This window comes from Labrus bergylta, chromosome 11, assembly GCF_963930695.1.
Source record: "Labrus bergylta chromosome 11, fLabBer1.1, whole genome shotgun sequence".
In the NCBI taxonomy this organism is placed as follows: Eukaryota; Metazoa; Chordata; class Actinopteri; order Labriformes; family Labridae; genus Labrus; species Labrus bergylta.
This window is the reverse complement of record NC_089205.1, coordinates 6,471,671-6,492,323: the sequence shown is the minus strand read 5'-3', so window position 1 is coordinate 6,492,323 and position 20,653 is coordinate 6,471,671. Positions and strand designations below refer to the sequence as shown.

General features: G+C 40.8%; 1 protein-coding gene across 1 annotated transcript in view; it reads left to right on the top strand.

The window, feature by feature from the left end:
* The window catches only part of sez6b (seizure related 6 homolog b), a 140,018-nt gene that overhangs the window by 107,506 nt on the left and 11,859 nt on the right, over positions 1–20,653 (top strand). Inside the window, exons 6-12 of the mRNA XM_020640977.2 lie at positions 736–904; positions 3,913–4,079; positions 7,069–7,263; positions 8,274–8,412; positions 15,441–15,637; positions 18,334–18,528; positions 20,014–20,205. Coding sequence (XP_020496633.2) covers positions 736–904; positions 3,913–4,079; positions 7,069–7,263; positions 8,274–8,412; positions 15,441–15,637; positions 18,334–18,528; positions 20,014–20,205 — 1,254 coding nt within the window. The remainder of the gene's footprint in view (positions 1–735; positions 905–3,912; positions 4,080–7,068; positions 7,264–8,273; positions 8,413–15,440; positions 15,638–18,333; positions 18,529–20,013; positions 20,206–20,653) is intronic.

Sequence of the window (20,653 nt, the reverse complement as noted above, 5' to 3'; positions counted from 1 at the left end):
GTGTGTGTGTGTGTTTGTGTGTGTGTGTGTGTCTGAGCATAAAGCAGGTGTATGGAGGTGTGATTACTGAAGGCTGGGCAGGATGCCACTGGGTTTACTCTTCCTGCTCTGCTTTAATTAAGCTTTGTCTGCATGAGTAACCTTGACCTGATCAGCTGGGAAAACACACACACACACACACACACACACACACACACACACGCATGCACATCTTCCTTGATGGATTTTCTGTTTGTGTTGGCAAATCTGATTTTATCTTAAACAATAATTTCTTTCTTACCTTATTTTCTCGGTCCCCTCCGTTCTCTTGAATTTAAACTCAAGTTGATGGAAAACAGATAAAACAGGTCAATTTAAAGCGTCAGCTAAGACAAAATATAAACATATTTTCTCACCTTCAACATCAAACCCACCACTTGAAAAACCTCCAATAAAAAATAATCATTGGTTAAGAATTGCTGCTTCGTCTGCGGCGGGGAAAATAAACGCAGCAACATTAGACTGCATTACAAGCTGTGAAAATAATCATTTATCTTAAGGAGATGACTCACAAGAACAAGAACATTGTTGACCGTGTGTTTAATTCTGGCTTTATAGTTTGCAAATGAATTGTCGATGTGATTCTATTGGACATTGTTTTATTTCAGTGCATTTTGAGTGTAAAAAAATCTGCATTTCTCGATTTCATCTTCCCTCTCTCTTCTCTTCCTCTCTCTTTCTCTCTCTCTCTCCCAGCCGCCTGTGGAGGTTTGATGAGGAACATCACAGTCGGTCGGATCGTCTCTCCGGGGTTTCCCAGCAACTACAGCAACAACCTGACGTGCCACTGGCTACTGGAGGCCCCCGAGGGCCAGAAACTGCACGTCCACTTTGAGAAGGTTGCACTGGCTGAGGATGACGATCGGTGAGCAGGATGTTCAACTTTTTTATGAAGATTGTCTGTCGTTAGGAATATAAAATCAAATGACTGTGTTTGCAGTGAAGTTGTGTTTTCTTTGATTTATGATGATTTCCACTGTTAGCGTTCAAGTATCAGACAGCAAGGAAGTGGATTCCCCAATCAAGATCATTTAACAACAAGTCCCGGATACTTTTGGGGCAGCATGAAATATTTAACAGCCCCACCTCTTCACCTTCTGTCTCAATCGCAGTCTCTCTTGTTGAACATGAAAATGGTCCATATTGATGATGTTAGATAATGCCAGAACATGTGAGCTACTGATAGATCAGTGTAAGTGCAGTCTCCTGCTTCATTCTCTGTTAGCAGTGATATATCACCTTCCTCTCCTCTCGTGCACGTTCCTTCACTTATGTGCAATCATCGGGCCTCTCATTCTTCGTACCCTCGGCTTTGTCCCTGTGAGAACATTATTTCTGAGGGCTCTGCAGGGTAACAACTGGCTGTCAACGCGCTGACAGTACAGTGTCATTTTAGCAGCATGGGGCTCTCATTACAGAGGGCTGAAAGAAGGAGCCACAGGGGGGAAATTAGCTGAATAATCCATTTTGTATAGCAGCCAGTAGCTGCTCTGGGCTGCTCTTATTCTCCGGCTACAAATAAAGAGCTCACGGATATAAAGAGACATCTGGACGGCTGTGAGGAAACTGAGAGATCACAAACAAGAGGAGACTTGGCTCGGGTGTAAAAGGAAGTGGAAGAACAAGAATGTCTTGCAAGCAGCCATCTGCTTTTTTGGTCACTTGATCATTTGATTTTGAGGACTTCTAATGTCGTTCCAATGCTTGATGAAATAAACATCACCCAAAAAAAAAAACCTTAAATGGATTTCTGGCTCCATCCATAGATGCAAAGTTGAACATTTATAACATTTGATATTTTATTTTATATTCATATTCAGATCTTTATCTTAGTTATACATATTTGCTAACTGGGCAGTTTTTGCAAACTCTGCATGTTTGCAACTATCAAGAGAAATAGTGTTAGCAAGTTGTTCAATTTGTCCCATATCAGCTACACAGACAGCAAATTCTGTGGCATATGTTCCAAATTAATCAATGTTTAATAATACATATTAAAGCGATGTCAAGGTTTTCAGGTAGATACTGTATGTTTATTAGCAAATATATACAGAGGACCAAAGTAGATGGGCATCCATATAGGTATTATATTTACATGAGAAAACAACCTGAGATAAGTCGTTACCATGGGAACACAAATCATTTCAGGTTGTTTTTTGAGATCTTAATTTGTTTATCTGGATATCTTCATTCAACAAAAGTTTTTTCTGTGATGCATGACAGATCTCAACGTATTTATCTCATTTTCTCGAGTTAACAACACTGCATGGTTTTTCTGGTATAATGAGTAACTTCTGTTTTTTTTTTAAATTAGATCTCAACTTCTTTATCAAGCTATTATGAATTAACAGCACTGATTTTCCCCTGATAATTAGTAAAAAAAAAAAAATAGTTTTCCCGGGATAATAAGTGACTTTTGGTTGTTGTTTTTCAAGCTCTAAATTTATTTATCTCATTCTCTCGGGATTACCAACCTTGTTCAAATAAAACAAAACATTAGGTTGATCAATGTGAGAGGTCAGACATGTTACCATTTCCCACAGATAATTAGGTAGGTTAAGTCTAATTTCATGTCGTTGTTTTGCAACTCTGTGTATATTAGATAAAGAAGTAGAGATCTTGATTACTTGTTCTCCTTATTGTTTATACTTATTTGCATAACTAAAATTAAATTATTTGAAAAAGGACCACATAACTAGAATGCAGTAGAATACCAATTTTATAAAAATAAATCTAACACTAATTTTATTCTTTATGAAAATTACTTTTAACACCATTAAAGAGAAATAAACCCACAAGAAAAACATTCTAACCTCCATCTGAGTTCAGTAAGTGTGAACAGAAGCATAAAAAATAAATGTAAATATAGATTTTATGTTGACATCAAGGCTCTGCTGCGCTCTGTTACTCTCTCTCCGGCTACCTGAGCAGAATAATTTAAGTGATCAAAGGCAGAGCGAGTAGGGATCAGTGCACAGCACCATGGGAGAGAGCACGAGGCAGCAGAGCCACAGGTGGAGGAGGCTGCTGTGACATGTAGAGGATCAACACGGAGTCTGACTGTTTAAAAAGACCTCCAACCCGGGACACGAAGCATCAAAGGGGTCACGTTTGTCTTACAGGCTTCTTTCCACACGACAGCCGAGCTTCACCCCAGGAGGCCATGTTCCTCCTTTTAGATATCACACTCGTAGACTGTATTAAACATGGACATAGCCTCAGTGATGTCACCCATTTGGTTCTAAAGCACAGTTTTGAAACCCAACTATGGCAGTCGCCAGATTGAAAATGCTGTCTCAACCAAGCTTTCAGTCAAACTAACATTGAAGTCCATAAGGCTAAATCAGTATAGGTCCTTTATAGCCAGTGGAAACTTAGATCAACAATGTCCTTCTCACTGTTAAATGTCTGTATTTTTTTTTTTTTTTTTTACAGTTATCATTTAAAAAAGCTTTAGGAGTATGTTTTAATATAAATTCAATATATATATATATATTTTAGTTTCTGAAAGTGTTCCTAATTTAGGATTTTAGTTCAGTGCAAATAATTTGAACATAATTAATTCAGCCGCTCTCTCCACCCTGACCTTCACTGACAGTGGAGCTCTGGTCTTAAAACAACCTGTGCCATCGTTGTGAGCAGAGCCGGAGCAATGTCTAAGAAAATGTGATCGCCCATACTTCAAAAGGTCAAAGAAGCAAAAAGAGCTGCTTTTAGACTGTTGGTTAAAGTGTTTAGTTTAATTTCACTCAGATTTTTGTGGAAGCTTAACAAGACTCTCAACTTTGAAATCAATTAATTCATTTTGACTATAAGAGTAGAAAAAGTAGCTCGGTACCGGGTTCGTTTTAAAGACTGAGTCTTCTCTTCCAGATTGCTGATAAAGAACGGTAACAGCATCGATGCAGCTGCTCTGTACGATTCATACGAGGTGGAGTATCTCCCCAACGAAGGTCTGCTCAGCTCCTCCAAACATCTTTTCATCGAGCTGACCACAGACGCTGCAGGAACATCCACCGGCATGGCCATCAGGTACCAAGGTAAGCACCACGGCTACGGCTAACTGAAGGCTGTGCACATCTGAAAGTAAGAAACTTCATGTAAAAGATGTAAGTTCTTTAATTGCTCGAGGCCAACAGCTCAGGAACAGTCAGAAACGTCTGGCCTGCTGTAGATTCTCAGTGAATTATCCAGTTAAAGATATAATGAATAGGACCTTCAATAGCAGCTCAAATGCTAACTGCAGAGTGAATGGCTCACTGGTGAATGGGGGTCAAGAGTTCTAGCTGGGAAATTCAGGTAATGGAGGCCGACAGGACGACCTAAAGTGCAGCACAAAATTAATGAAAGCAGAGAGAAGATTAAAATGATTTCAAAAGGTGAAAAGAAAAAGTAAATATATGTTGGAGGAAGAGATCTGAAGATTGTGAGAAAAGTTTTTTTAGAGGTTCTTCAGGTTTCCAGAAGGTTGAACAGATTTGTAAATGTAGCTCTTCTGTTGCAGTCTCCTCTCATGGATCAGACTTTAACTTGATTCCTAAGAGGATTAGTTTAAATAAAAGGAGCAATCTGTGAGATATCTACTGAATTAAATCATATAATGACCTTGCTATGTCATCAGACATTTAGGAAACATGCTATGTTGAAGAGCTGGCTTCTCTGACAATAATACAGCAGCCAGTATGTCCTCCTTCTAACTTTAGATTCTGGTCCTGAATGCTCTGGATTTGTTTGAACCAGAGAAGATCGGCGGCTTTTTGGACGCCCCTTTTGCCAGGCAAACCAACAGGTGTTGCAGCAACAGGTTCAGATAGAACTGATTCTACCCAACATTAAAAGCCTTATTTTTCTAAAAAGCTCCACGATCGGAAATGTTTGAAAATGGAGAAAGGTTAGAGCACAGACAGGTTTCAAGTCTGATGCAGAGCTGGCTAAACACCGAAGCTCTTCTATGTCTGTGAGATGTCAACTTCACAGCAAACTTTATGTCAATTACAAGATTTTGTTTAACTGCTCTATCTCTTTATTTCTACATATATCTTGATATAATTTTTGATCTTTCAAGTTCTTGCTTGGACTGTGAAAAGTAGTTGAACATCATGCTGTGTTGAAGAAGACTTGAAACTAAAGATTGGGAGCACAAAATCGTTAAGAAAAAAAGTTTTAATCAAGTGAGAAGTTGAATTCTATTTTTAGAGATTAAAAAAATACAACTTCTTTTTGTGTCCAGTGGTGTAGAGGAAATGCAGTATAATATCACTAATGTACAAAAAAGCATCTTCATATTTCAGACCCAGAGGCTACCTGCACTTCTTTGGATACATACACTCTAGTTTTTAAAATGATCATGGACATATATAATGTACCTTTTTCTTTCTTTCTTTCATCTGTTGTATTAGCAGCTATTTAATGGATGCACTCAATGCATTCTTACATTAAAGCTACTCTAAACTTTCTTCCTCTTGTTGCTTTGAAATAAGAATCAAGGACAAGTACACTACATGGACTCACAGTTTCCTAACAAACCCATATATAAGAGCATCTATATGATGCACTTTACCGTCAATTCAAAGTAACCCAGTTTCAGAGAGCAGGGATTCATCTCATAGTCGGGCTGAGATGTCACTTAGCTCCTCTTTTCTCATGTCCTCACATTTGTCTCAGGGGCTTGTCTCTGGTCCTCGAGGACCACGAGGAAACACAATCAGTGTAATCTGCTTAGGTCTCCGCTTCACTGCCGCCAATGGGATTAAGTCCAAAGGGAGCGGCGGACCTCATTACGACCATTAACAGAATATAACGCTCCTCAGCTCGCCGCCAACAGATGTGATGCTTCCTCCTTTATCCTGACACACCATTCCCACCGGCTGATCTCATCCATGCAACATTTTTAACTGCCACTCCATCTTCAACAATGGGTCCATTAGGAACAATTAATGGGTTCTGAAATTCATCGTAAAGGTTATATTCATTGAGGCTGGTCTTATAAAAGTTAGTAATTGGAGCTAATGTATTCTGGACACATTCAGAAATATATCCCTCTCACGTAAAGTACATGTTATACACCTTTATTAATAGTATTTAAAATATCTATATACTGTCTGCTTTTTAACAAAGTTATAAGAGAGAAATAATATCTAATCTGGGATATTTAAACGTGTGATCAAATTTTGAACTGGGGAAAAATTGTTTGAATGAGTGGTATGATAGACAATGTTCTGGCCCTCGTTTTAATCGTCATCAGTGACTATTCAAACTTCCAGTTTTTCACTATTGCAAAGAGCTGAGCTGAGTTTTAGGCCTCTTGTCAAAGAGTTACATCGCTCCTGTCTGTCAATCAGGTCAACTATGCGCCCTATTGTGAATTACTCCTATCCTTCATGAAATAAAATGATGACAGGTGAGTTATTAAAAAAACTCACCCCTCTGTACAGTTTGTGTCAATCCAGACATGAGCTTATCAGACCAATTTCGTTTTATGTACCAGGCTGTAAACATGTTAATTTCTTCTGTAAAAACTGGATTTTTTGAATGGGGTGTGTATATTTCTTTTGGGCTCTTGGATCCAGCCTCAAGCGGACCTTCGATGAGCTGCAGGATTTTGCACTTCGACATTGGCTTCATTTTTCAACACAGGAGGTTAACCGCTTGTTTGTAGTGTGTTGTTTAGCTTGGTGCTTCATGTTACTCAAATTATTATTCTTGGCGGTGGACAAAGTTTTCCTTCCTGCACATAGTCTACAACTCACTGCAATATTTTTATCCTTTACCAGGCAGGGAGGGACAAAAGTCAGTATTTCCAAGACAGAAAGCTCACATCTGAATGATCACTGTCCTGTGTGTGTTTACTGTACCCAACATTATGTGTCCCAGAATGCAACTGTGCTGACTTACCTGTTACCTTGCCTGCTGGATCGATGTCAATAAACCTTAACCTTGTGTTGTTGTCGGCTATTTGACATGAAGTAACGAGTGATTTTAAATCTCTGTAATTGTAACAGTGTTATTGAATTTGTCTTTGCACCTCAGCCTTTGCAGCGGGCCACTGCTATGAACCCTTCGTAAAGTACGGGAACCTGACGAGCAGCGACATCACCTGGGCGGTGGGAGCTGTGGTTGAGTTCACCTGTGACCCCGGCTACACTCTGGAACAAGGATCTGTCACCATCGAGTGCATGGACCCCAACAACCCACAGTGGAACGAAACAGAGCCCGCGTGCAGAGGTCTGTATGTCTGAGAGGAAGTGACTCATTTTGTGTTTCACTACGACGTCTTTGTACTTATTTTATGAGAGATTACAGCAAAGGACGACTTTCCATCAGGATGAGATACTCATTTAAACAAAGCAAATATCGCAGAGTCAAAAAAGTGCTGGAATGGATGAGGTTTCCTAGAGTTGTAAATAATGAAAGACACTAGTTTGGACGCCAAAGAATGCCTGTAACCAAAAGTGAGTTTTATTTAATAGCATTAAAAGGAGATTTTTTTTTTTTTTAAATGGATTTGTTTAATCTGTCAGGTAAAGGAAGGGACATCAAGTCACGTTTAGTTTATTTGTATAGAACGTTTAAACTGCCTCAGCTGACCAAAGATGAGGCATAAAAGATCCCAGAATAGCATTGAATTTTTAATCAAATATTAGTTCTGTTTAGCTCAGACTAGCTTAGACTTGGCAGAAATGATACTTGGACAACTTGCAAAGTAATCATCTTTGCCTGTATTTAAATCAATACGATAAGTGTAACTGTTTGCAGCTGACTGATTCTTGGAATTTTATTCAGAAATAATTACACGATTTTCCCCAGAACTGTCCCTCTTTGGATTGCATATTTTTTGGTGATTCAAATGTTATCTCATTAGTGCAAAATTATTAAGTTGGCTTCATTTCTAAAATGGAAAAAAATAATAAACTCAGGAGAAAACATGTTTGTATATTTTGCAAAGTAAATATTGAAGAAATGTTTTCTTTGAATCAGCCCTCTAACTTGAGAGCTATAGCTGTGATTATGATTGGTCTCGGTCAAAATGTTAAATAATGTTACTTGAGACTGTTTGGGTTGTGCAAAAACCATTATGGTGTTCTTATCTCTTTCCCTGGTTATGTTGTGTTTTATGCAGATCATGTGCAATTTGTTGTATCTTGTTTGTGTCTTTCATTGGTATGTGCTTGTCTGTTACCACTGAAGTAGTCAGTGCCTGATCATACTCATGGTTGTGTGTGTGTGTGTTCCAGCGGTGTGCAGCGGTGAGATCACAGACTCAGCTGGAGTGGTTCTGTCTCCTAACTGGCCTGAAGCGTACGACAAAGGACAGGACTGCATCTGGGGAATCCACGTGGAGGAGGACAAGAGGATCATGCTGGACATTCAAGTGTAAGATCCCTCCTCGTTAACCTTTGATGAGCATGAAAACAACATTTACACAAACCCGTTTTTTCTCTGGACTCTCTGAATCGAATCATCAGGAAACCGTCTTTATCTCCCGCGCTTGTACATTTAACAGTCGACCCCCCCCCCCCCCCCCCCCCACCCCCACCACCCCATCCCGACTTCAAACAGTGACACAAAAAACGTTTTCAGATTACAAAGCGCTCCCTCACCATGACGGGTAAAACACATTAAAAACACAACGTGCTGCTAATGAAAGAGCGCTCGGCTTGTGAATGAGATGCGTAAGTGCCACGCAGACAAAGGTTAATTAGGTGCAGCCGAGAAAACTAATTATATTAGGGAGGGTTTGTTTGGAAGCCCCCCCCCCCCCTCCCCCTCCCCTGTACTGTCACTGCTGTGTGGAGTCGAGGGTGCGAGTGTACGGGATGTGAGTGTGTGTTTCCTGTGATTGTGGTGCCAAGGTGAACACACAACACTACACACCGCCGCCGTGTCACAGCCCGATAAGTCAGTCAGCCGCAGAAAATCACTCGCCATTTGCAAGCAAATTAAGAAAAGCTCATTAGCATACGTTGCATCTTTAGCTCTGTTATTTTTTTCCCCTCTCTCGTTTTGTCTCCGAGCAGCACCTGAGCTCTCGTTGTGCTTTAAGAAGCAGTGATTAATGGCCTCCTTTGGCTTTCAAAGAAAGTGTGTCAACATAAGTAATTGCTGCTGTTTTTAAATTACGCAGGTGGTTCAGGAGAGGTGAAGATGCAATGAAAATATTTAGACAATACAACACCCTCAAACTTGTGGAAATTACACGTTATCAAATGAATCACTCAGTGACAGGTTCAATATGAGTTTCATAAAAGCTACGGATAAAGTTGTTTCCATGAATATGAAGACTGTACATCACTCTTTTTATCGTGTTGATGGAGACAGGACAATAGTACTTTTACTATTGAAACCATTTAATGTTTTTAGAGGTTTTAATCGCTGGGTCTGGTTGTCTTGGAGAGGAGGTGACCTCTCAGTTCGTTTTTAAGGATCATTTAGCGCTACATAACACCCTGTGTCAAGCTTAGAAAGCTCTGCAGAAACACAGATTTTAGCTGCTGAGTCTGTGTTTTCACTTGATTAATCAGCAGGGTAGTTTGTGTCGGAGAGGACAAGAACGTTGTGGATAATTTAAGCTCCAAGTATAAACCTTCAGAACAATAACCGCTGACGGTTCCTTTTGAGACTCTGTAAAGTTTGCAGCCTGCCATGCTGTTGCTCCTGCAATCAGGGGAGTTGTGCATAATAAGGGGCAGGCTGACCAGATTGCAAGTAGCCACATTGTAGGCGTTACCCAGCAGGATCATTTCCTCAGCCTCCGCCTCTTCACCACTTACTAGGTTAACCGAGTTTGGTTGAGACATCGTCAATATGCCAACTGCCTTCATTAGGTTTCAAAAATGCACTTCAGAAACAAATGGGTGACATCACTGATAGTACAGCCAGGTTATATACAGTCTATATAGGAATGACATGCCGTGGGCTTACAGCTTACACTTACAGCCTCTGTACAGGAGGCGCGCAATATGACAACGAGGCTATCCGACGCCTGTATTCTTCTAGTTTACTGTGTGAGCCTGTGTGTGTGTGTGTGTGTGTGTGTGTGTGTGTGTGTTTGTGTGTAGAGGGATAAAGCTGTGAAAAATCAAAGTAAACTTAAGGTGTCAGCACACTGTGGTCCAGTTTCCCACACCGGGCTCATGGGAATAAAGCAGAAACGTGAATTTCCACAGAGAGAAGCTTCCTGTTGTAGCGCAGCGTCTGCGCTCGGTCTAAGCAGCACACGCCTGCAGGTGTGTGACCACCTTTATGAAGCTTATCAATAGCAGCTGTTCTCTCCGAGCCCTGTGGGCACACAGTGTACAGAGACATATGAGGCCTTTAACAAGGTCCCTGGGTATCAGGCGCTCACACTCCACATTCACACACACACACACACACCTGTGCATACCTGCACGTATCTGCTGCTCCATCTGTGTAATGGCAGCGGGGACATTATCACCAAGTGTATCAAATGACTTTTATAGATGGCCTTCAATGAACGAGGGGGGAGTAAGAGGTGTGATTAAAGTTAAAGAGAGGTGAGTGAAATAGATGAAACCACCGCCTCAGAACGAAATCAAGACCACTGCCTTCAGCTTTGTTCAGAATGTTATGTGTTTTTAAAACAGTGGGAATTAGTCTGCATTGTTAAAGGCACAATACACCTCATGTACATTATAAGAACCCAGTTTGTGATGTTGAAGCTCATTTAGTGATCTTCTTTTACAACATGCTTCATGTCCTACATCTCCCGGAATTCCTTTTTTTGTGTAACTGAAACTGCAAAGGAAAAAAACTTGTAGGGCTATTTAACAAAAAGTTGAGTTTAGACTCCTCTGACTGGAGATTTATGTATTTGAATGTGGAGGAAAAATGATCCCAACAAAGTATTAAGACATTTCATTATAGATTTCTAAAGGACTTGCAGCTCAATCTAGAATTTTTTTTTTTTTCTTATGCTGCAGGAAGTCGTTCTTCCCACTTCAGTGTAGTTACGTTATTTCCATTCGGGAAGTCTGAATGTTGTAACAACAGCAACAAAAAAAAAAAGCATTGATGCTGCGTAGAAACAGGGGCGTGTCTAGAGAGGTGGCATGAGCCCCCCTTGAATCTTATTGGCCACCCCAGGGGCCACTCCAAAATCCTTAACTAGGATTGGCTATATGCCTTGCCAGAGGTGGGACTTTTGGGGTGGGTCAATGTGATCAGTGCAGACAGAAGAGGTAAATAAATGTTCTTCATTCATGTGTGTGCACACAAACTTCAGGCTCACCCCTGCACATGTCAGTTCCCCAGTTAGGCCACCCCAGTCCAAAAAGTGTGGACACGCCTCTGTGCACTAGTAAAGGTGTTAGTATATTATATAAGTTTTAGATTTGTACAGGTCGACAAAACCCCAAGTTTGAACTACATTTTGTAAGACAGAGCAGAAGTCTGTGACAGAATAACGCAGGTTTCATCTCAACGCCTCCAGAATAAAATATTCTGAAAACTCTTTTAAACAAGTCAAACATATTTAAACCTGTTCCCCTCTGTATTTCAGAGCTTTTTAGCAGTGGAAACAACAGGTCTTAAAGGGAATGTGTGAGGGTAAAACACATTGCCAGCTGGTCCCGGGGGTTAGGGCCAAACCCGAAGCCAGTTTTTTCAAATTGAGCTAAATCAAATTATGGTCGGGAAGGAGGCTGAGATTGATTTTTTTCTCCACAGATGCTCAGCAGGGCCGCTCAGAGCCGTGTTTAGCTTAATCACAACAAATTTGACGCCAGCCGACAATATTCCTCAATCTGCCGCGCTGTGAGCAGGTGAGACGCTTCATCCGTTAGCAATCACATAAACATGCAGCACCAGGTGTTTCGAGGATGGTGTGCTGGTTTTAATATGTTTGTGAGGACATGCTGCACCAGGTGTGTGTAGGAGACGCCGTGCTGGGTTTCATAGATTTGTGAAGACGAGCTGAAGATCTTTATAAAGACGATAAAGGTTTATCAAGGTGAGGCTGTTTCATTTCACATCTGATGCCTGCAGGATATCGGTTTCAGAGAAGGTTGATATTTTGTTTAAGATGATTGTGCAAGAACTATTTGGGAACTTTAACTTTGACTTCATGATGTGCGCAGAGAAGCATCTGCACTGCTCTATTTTCTCAAGTTGTTTATACTGTTTATTATTTATACTAGAAGAGAGTCCTTTGAGAGTGAACACAACTCAGAGAGTGAATGGATGATGGTATTTGTGTGATGTTGTGAAATATACCCACTCTGATGCTGATTTAGCTTCTATGACTGAGAACACACAGAATGCGTTAGAGGTACTAAGATCACTGGGGGGGTTAGAGAAACTACTACGGTTAAGAATAGCCCAGCCTTACAGTGAGATAAATCTAGCATGCCATCCTTGAATTGATGCGGCAGATATGTATGGCTACTGCAATCTGTGAATGCCAAATTATCTGTTAGCATCTATCAACAGGGCAAGTATTAAAAAACCAACAGTCAGCTGATATAAACTTTTTAATCAAAAACAAATCTGTCAGAGCGTTTGTTCAAAGATTAGTGCCACTTTCCTTCCTGTGATGGTGCTTACACACATGAACAATACTCCTGATAACTTCCTGAACTCTTCAGGGCGTGCTGCACTTGTGAATGCAAACAGCTGAGTTTTTCACTCTGACTTTACCTAGCCTCCTATTACATTGTCCACGTGAAGTCAGAGTGAGCTGATGCGGGAACACAGCAGGAAATATGATGATGCAAGTGGGAAAGGATGATATGCAAATGTTGGACGAAGGTGCGATCTGTGCATGTGTTGAAACTTGTTAGTTATTTTTTCTGTGTGCCTGTGTGTTCTTTACTACTCTTTTGTTGATGTGAATATGTTGAACTACCAAAGTATTGGTATTAAAGCAAAGCACTGCCATCATAGTGCCAGAATCTGTTGATTCATTTAACATGGTCGAAAAAAGTGCACCAGCAAATCCAGATACGATACACTTTATTTGCTCTTTGGGGAAATTTTTCTTGGACTCAAAGTGCTGCTTCCACAGTTTTTATCCAGTTAAAAACTTTGGAACAGACGGGCCCAGCTCACATCAAGTTTGAGGATCAATGTGTGCATTGTAAAAGTGGGAACTTTTGGAGGACAGAAGACAAATGTTTCTGCCTGTGGAAAGACAAATACTCCACATCCCTCTCTTCACAAACTGTTATCTCTCTCATTTTTCCACTTTCTGTTAAGACGTAAAGAAATGAAACATTTCATCTTCTGTCAGGCCGTGTGTCGATTGAATCCACGCCTCTCGAACCTTTGATTTTCCAGCGTTGCCGTATAGTGATTAATAGCTCAATCTCAGGCTGGCTAATGAGTTTTATCAGGAGCCACTGGTGATTAATTAGCAACAGCAGAGAACATGTCACCACTTTATTCGGGCTAAGCCGTTTCTTCCACGCTCTAAATCTTCTCTCTACAAAGAGATAGCTTGGCCCCAGGTGACTCTTTGAAACAGCTCCGAGGTTTGTAAGAGTTGAGCTCTGCAGGCTGCGGTCACATCGGCACAAACACACGGACGGCCCTTTAACAGTCAGTGTGACTGTGAGCTCGCTCATTCAGCATGACGGAGATTAATTCATCTCAAAGAGTAAACGTCCACTCTAATCAACATCAGGAGGAGCATACTCCTCTTCAGCAAGAAAAAAAAAACATCTGTAAATATAAAAGTGAAAATTTAGGTTTTTGAACACAAGGTTATTATTTTCACATTTCATTCCTTTTTGACTTTTCATTACATGTCACCTCATTTTGAGACATTTGGGCGTCATAAATGGTTGGAATAGAAGTTTGGTTTGGGCCTCCAGCAGCTTTCCAGGAAACGTTAATTTCACAGGATTTCTCTTCAATTAGTGTCAAACATCAAGACCGATTTAATTATCAAGACGAGTGTTTTCAGCCTGTAAAAAACAAACACAAAAAGTGCTTCTAGAGGAGTTCTAAAGGAGATAAGATCTGAGTTTTTTGACACCTAAATGTCAGTACAATAAGACAAATGGCCCCTGCTTTAACAATACAGTATATCACAGGATTATAGTTACAAGTGCAGTAACGTGTAAGCAGCAATCCACTGTCATAACTGTCCAAGCTGGAGAACATTTTAGTGTATTCTTCAACCAGCATCTTTTTGTTAACGTTCATTATACTGCTTATAACACAGCTACTTCCTGAGGAAATCAATAATTTAGAACCATTGATTTGGAAATTATTTTAATGATTTAAAAGTGATTTCTTTCTTCCACTGAATAAATAGTTCATTGGAATCCACAGTTAGAGCTGTATCCATAGCAACGGTTAACTCTGTAATCATAAAATAAGCTACACTAGCTGTTATTACTTTCATCATTTAGTCACTGTCTGAGACTGTAGACGTTTTCTTTTCCATCCAGCAGTCTCTTGAACACCACTGGATCCCGTACTCTGTTCTGTTACGTGTTGCCTTCACATGCAGTTTTCAGTTTCACTGATCTCTCTGTCATAGCCTGCAGTTTTTGCCTTTTTTAACCTCTTTTGTCCACTGTTGTCGTCTCCTTTCTCCTTCCCTCACAGTAAACAGAGTGATGTCACATTAACCGGACTTCTTGGATAAGAGCCATGTCCCTAGCAACCCTTTTCTTAGTAACATTTTTTTCCCCTTCTTAACAACAGTGATTTAGACTGTTGTTATGTGTATTACCCCATTAGAATCAAGTATTTTAACACAGCCGACTGATACAAAGGTTGTACATCTGTCCCTGCTATAATCTGATGAAATGAAATGAAAGATGCTTGTTAAGCTGTCGGGGTTTTTTGTTACCATCACCACCTTTTTTTGTTTGATTGCACTCTGGTTTTATTGTTTAAATTATCATAACAACAAGGGGTATGTGTTCAAAGTGATCAGTTACAATTGTGGCTAAAATTCTTTCTGATTTCTATCAGATTTTCTCTGATATAAGATAATGTAGAATCTAAAAACTCTGGCCTTCCTGGCATTGACATTGTCATCCTGGCCCGATCTCTTCAGCAGCAGTGAAACACGATCTGATCTGTTCCTCATGAATGATGTAAGGCCTGTCGATAAAGAGTGACCTTGGTTTGACCTGAAGTCGTCACGGCCCTCTAAGAGCAATTACTGTCACTTTAAAAATGCAGGAGCTCCTTGTGTGTGCGGAGTTATCCTCTGTCTGACACCTCTCATGGGCAAGAGAGTTATATACGTGCGTTTACAGAGATGTTTGACCTAAAGGTTTTGTGACCATGCCCTCAAACATTACAAGGGTGAATTTAAAGGAAAAAAACATGAATTTCACTAAATTGGTTCTACAGGAGGTATGACACCCAAATCATTAGATTCAGACTTTATTCTGTGTGTGTGTGTGTGTTTCTTCTTGTTTCAGGTTGAACATCGGGAAAAACGACCTGGTGACTTTTTACGATGGAGACGACCTCACAGCTAAAGTCCTGGGTCAGTACGGAGGATCAAAGTCCAGATTCAAGCTGTACACCTCCACTTCAGACGTCACCATCCAGTTCCAGTCAGACCCAGCAACCAATGTGTACGGCTACGGCAACGGCTTCATCGTCCACTTCTTTGGTAAATCACTAAGCCAGTGTTTGGATTCACCTCAAAATATCAGAGATTTGGAAATCAGGACTTAAGGGTGGTACCCCATTTAAAGAGGTAATAGTCCTCCAAAAGGGTGGCACAGATAAATGAGAGTTGATTTTATGTAGATAGCAGTAGTTGGGTTCCTATTTCAAACATTACTTGAGTCCATTTAAACACAAAGTATTCACTATTAAAGGTCACATATTGTACTCATTTTTTAACCAGTTTAAGTAGGTCTCAAAGCTCTAAAACATGTTTTATCATTCCTATAAAACTCTCTATTTCAGCCCTGCTCAGAACAGACTGTTTCTGTGTCTGTACCTTTAAATGTAAATGAGTTGTGTCTGACCACGCCCCCTCTCTGGAAGGGCTTTGGTGATTCGGGCTTTCTCGCTCCATGTCCTATTGTTCACGGTGAGAAGGCAGACTCAGAGGGCAGAAGAAACACCTAGCTGTGGGAGTGTCACCCACCTGGGGGAGGGGTTATTGCCCTTTGTGATGTCATGAAGGGAAAATCTCCAAACGGCCTGTTTGAGCACACATTTTCTGAAAAGTGGAGCAGGCAGAAGACAAAGAGGATGGACTTTTCTCATAATTGGGGAACAATGGTAAACATGTATTTTGCATAATATGTGACCTTTAATGTGCTAAAGGTATTTCAATGTTACAAGCACAACAAAAAGTATAGCGCTGGAAGTCTTGGGCGCACATGACATCTCTAAATATTTCCATGCTGCAAAAAATCAAATTACACTAAGCCAAATTCATTTTGGAACACCTGAAAAAAAAAGGTATTTCAAGATACAGTAATACAAGGACAAATAGTGCCTGGGTTGCTTGTAATGAGGGAAACTGGCTGCCAGTGCAGACAGCAAATTTGACTTCAGTTTCTTGAAATAAGACATTAGATCTCATTTTGAGAAACTGAACACTTTGGCTAAAAATAAAGTTAGAAAAGGAGGTGATTATGCTGAGGATTAATGAGCCCTAGTTTTCTGAAGAATCAGAGTTTTAACATTCTGTGTGGAGGTACTGCAGTGTAGTCTCATTTACATATAAGTTAAAGACAGTAAACGTGGTACTTTTCTTTTTGACGGTTTGGGGCGGTGAGAGGCGGTCGCTGATGATGCTGAGACCTTTTCCATCAATGCAGCACCCCCTGAATAGCCATCACTTCTATCTGATAAGAGTTAATGAATTCAGAGGAGCAGGAGAGGCTGCAGAATACAGATGATGGACAAACAGGAAGAGAAGGAGGGAGAGCTTTTATTACAGTCTCTTCATGAATCTCATTGGTGAAATGCAAACACAGGAGAGCGATGTCTGTGCCGGCAGGTGTCAGAGAAAAGCTGCTTTTCTGGAGTCCAAGTGCAATTACTGAGCAGTGTTTGTCCACATTAGCCTCCTGAGCAGAGGGCCTGAACCTGCTGCTGTGAGACTGAGCACGTGCAGAGAGGAGCCAGCAGGCCTGGCAGGTTGCAGTCAGCCCACAGGAGAGAGAGATGCAGAAAACAACAATGTTCCAGGGGGGGATCCCCCACGTCAAGCTGATATTAAATATGGATTATATGCTTACCAATTAAAGCAGATGCGTACATTTCTCATACTAAAGTGTTCATACATATTTTAATTGATTCAGAAACATTTTCAACAACGTTCCAACATTGCAATTATAATTTCTAACATCAAGTCTTACGTGAAAGTTATCTGTTCCAAGTTACTTAAAGCTCTTGTGAGGAGTTTTTAGATGGTAATAAAACAGACAGAAATTAATACTGATGCCTCTCTACAAAGTACAAAAGCAAAACACACCATCAGGAAGGTGATTTACTTTGTCTTTATTTTTATTTGTAGTGTCTGCTACAGCTGCCACCAGGTCTGTGTGAGACAAGGACGTAAACAGCATGCAGACTGGAAGGGTCTTTGTTTACGCTTTCCACAGTTAATACTCAGAGTTTATGACACATGTGACTGTTTGAAGAGATCAGGTTATGCATATAAAGGACAAGATCAACACAGACAAAGACGTACCTCTTTGTCTAAAGGGGAACTAAAGATCAAGACAAAAGGAAAGTTTCTCACTGGAGTTTTAAAAGACTGGATATCTGCACCAACTTTCATTCTGCTGTTATTTCAGAGGCTTAATGTTTGGTCCTGGAGGGGGGAAAACAACGCATGATTAAAATGACAATGGGTCTTCGACTGAAAAAGTTCAGACCAAAAGCAAAGCTTTTTTGCCCAAAGAGGATGATTACAAAATCAATGCAAAGTTGCAAGCAAGAAATTGCCTGAGTCTTTGCTGCAAAACCGTCGAGGCTTTGAGATTCTTCTGACATCCTGCACTGAGAGAGAGAAGTCAATCCGCATTCTTTTACAAACAAAACAGAACAACTATTTTAAAGTTTGTCTTGCAGACAGACCTCACAAAGCATGAACTTTTACTGATCACAAACTCACATCAGGGAGTGGCGAATCTTGCAATATTGAGAGCAAATAGAAACAAAGGAATCCTCCTTAGGGGAACATAACCCTCGTTCATGAAGCACATAGAGGCTGATTCACTGACATTTCATAAAAAAAAAAAAAGACATTCCCCGTTCAAAAAAAGCAAGTGAAAAACTCAAACCTTGCATTCCTAATAACTCCCTTCTTCCTCTCTTCCCTCCTTTAACCCCCCGCAGAAGTGGCTCGTAACGACACCTGCCCCGAACTCCCAGAGATCACCAACGGCTGGAAGAGCACATCTCACCCTGAGCTGGTTCAGGGCACCGTGGTGACCTACCAGTGTTACCCTGGTTACCAGGTGATAGGGGCCGAGCTGCTCATGTGCCAGTGGGACCTCACCTGGAGTGGAGACCTGCCGAGCTGTGAGAGAGGTGAGAACACACAGAAAAACAAACACTGCTTCATCCAGTGAAGTTGGAAGAGAGGGAGGATGCGAGTTTGATACCTGAGAGTGTCGGCCACTCAATGAAGGACATTATCAATTTAGACAAATATGACTAAATAAACTTGTCAAAATCTATTTCAATGTATTCATACTCCATTCTTAAGCCCTTAGGTACATGCCAGTAATCCTTGAAATTAAAAAACTATTCAACGTTATCCAATGACCATCGATAACGGCTATTTTATCACAGATAATCACTGATCTTACACTATTTATTCACCAGTCACAAAGCATTTAATTTGCGTTTTGTTCTATTAAACTAGCATTTCTTTTTCACCAGCAGAGGGCGCTACATTGATTACAACAAGCATTATCACTCTCTCATAGGGTCAAGCGGCAATGCACATACATGCACAAATACTCTCCAGTTGAGTGACCATCTTATCTATATCTTAACTACATTTGACTCGAGGGATCAACACAATAAATGTGCACAATAATATCTATCTATCTCTACAGATTTCATAGATCTAAGAAATGTGTCTGCCAATAAATTGTTATCGGAATTTGTTTCTCCCCAATATCTTTATTGGGCCCAAAAATCCCATATTGGTTGGGCCACAATAACACACACACACACACACACACACACACACACACACACACACACACACACACACACACACACACAGGCAGCAGTGGTGTCTCACTGCCAGCAGCAGATCCACTGGCAGCAGACAGGGGGCGGGGGGGGGGGGGGCAGATCCAACATGGCTGACTTCCACTCTGTGTTTCTGGCTGTTCTGGACTCAGAACTGGGCTGACTGGATGCCAGGACCGACGCAGCTCATTTCTTAATCCCTCCTCTGTGGACTCTGGTGTTACCAGGCTCAGACAAACAGATCTGCAGGGTCTGATATATTTCCTTTACAAACAGAAACCCGTGAGACTCTGAGCCAAGTCTTCTGATAGAAGATCCGGCTCTGCATCATGATTTTTTTAGCAGCATGTCTGCAAAAATGTATTTCTAAAATATTATGCACCCTTTGCACTGCCTGGTTTGTGACCCTTTGAAGCAAATTTAGAAATACAGAAGTACATAAAACCTTTAATATTTTGCAATAAAATACAGCATCTTCTTTTGTGTCTTTCTGCAGACCTCTGGCACTTGATGCAGACTTAAATGGATTAAAATGCCCTCAATATTTTGTGTAACCTTTTAAGGTTTGTCTTGTGCACCTTCATAATGCTTAACTTGTGTGCTACGTAATTAACATTTAAATACCAGATTCAGTTCATCTTTAAGTCTCTTACTTTACAACCCGCTAGGTAAACATGAGAACAAATCTTCCTGTTTGCTGAAGCTGAGATAAAGACCATGTCTCTCTTTCTTGGTGAGACAAAGGAAAAAAATACTCGATGACAATAACTCACCCTCTTTTTTTTTTTTTTTTTTTTTTTGTCCTGTCAGTGGTTTCGTGTCCTGACCCTGGGAAGGTGGAGCACAGCAGGCGGGTGCTGTCCGGTCCACATTTCACCGTGGGTTCGACCATCCAGTACGTCTGTAACAAAGGCTTCACTCTGTCAGGAAACAGCCTGTTAACCTGCTTCAACAGAGGATCTGCAGGACCGAGGTGGAACCAGAAGCTGCCCCGGTGCATACGTACGTATATACCAGTTAAAAAGGTTTTTGCAGGCCTGTGGGGTAAAAAACAGAAACTGGAGTCAAATCATGATGTTAGAAAAATAGACTTAATGCCTCAGTGTGCTTCGATTAAGGTTTTTGTTTTTATCATCCAATAGAACCTGAAGGCGGTAACTTGGGTTTAAAATAAATCAGGGGCTAAAATTCAAACTTTAATCAGCAACACCAGGGATAACTCTCTATTTCATTTACAAGTGCTCCTGCTGCTAGATGTCCAATGTGTCCTTCATGGGTAAGACATTTACAGGCCCTGACACAACAAGTTGATCGTCAGCAGTCGGTCCTAGTTGGACCGTCGGTGAGCGATCGTCGCCCTAGTTTTGTGCGGTGTCTTGCATCATAACAACGAACTACCGCTGCCTGCTGGCATGGAGAGTTATTTCCTCTCACACATGCGCAGAACGTA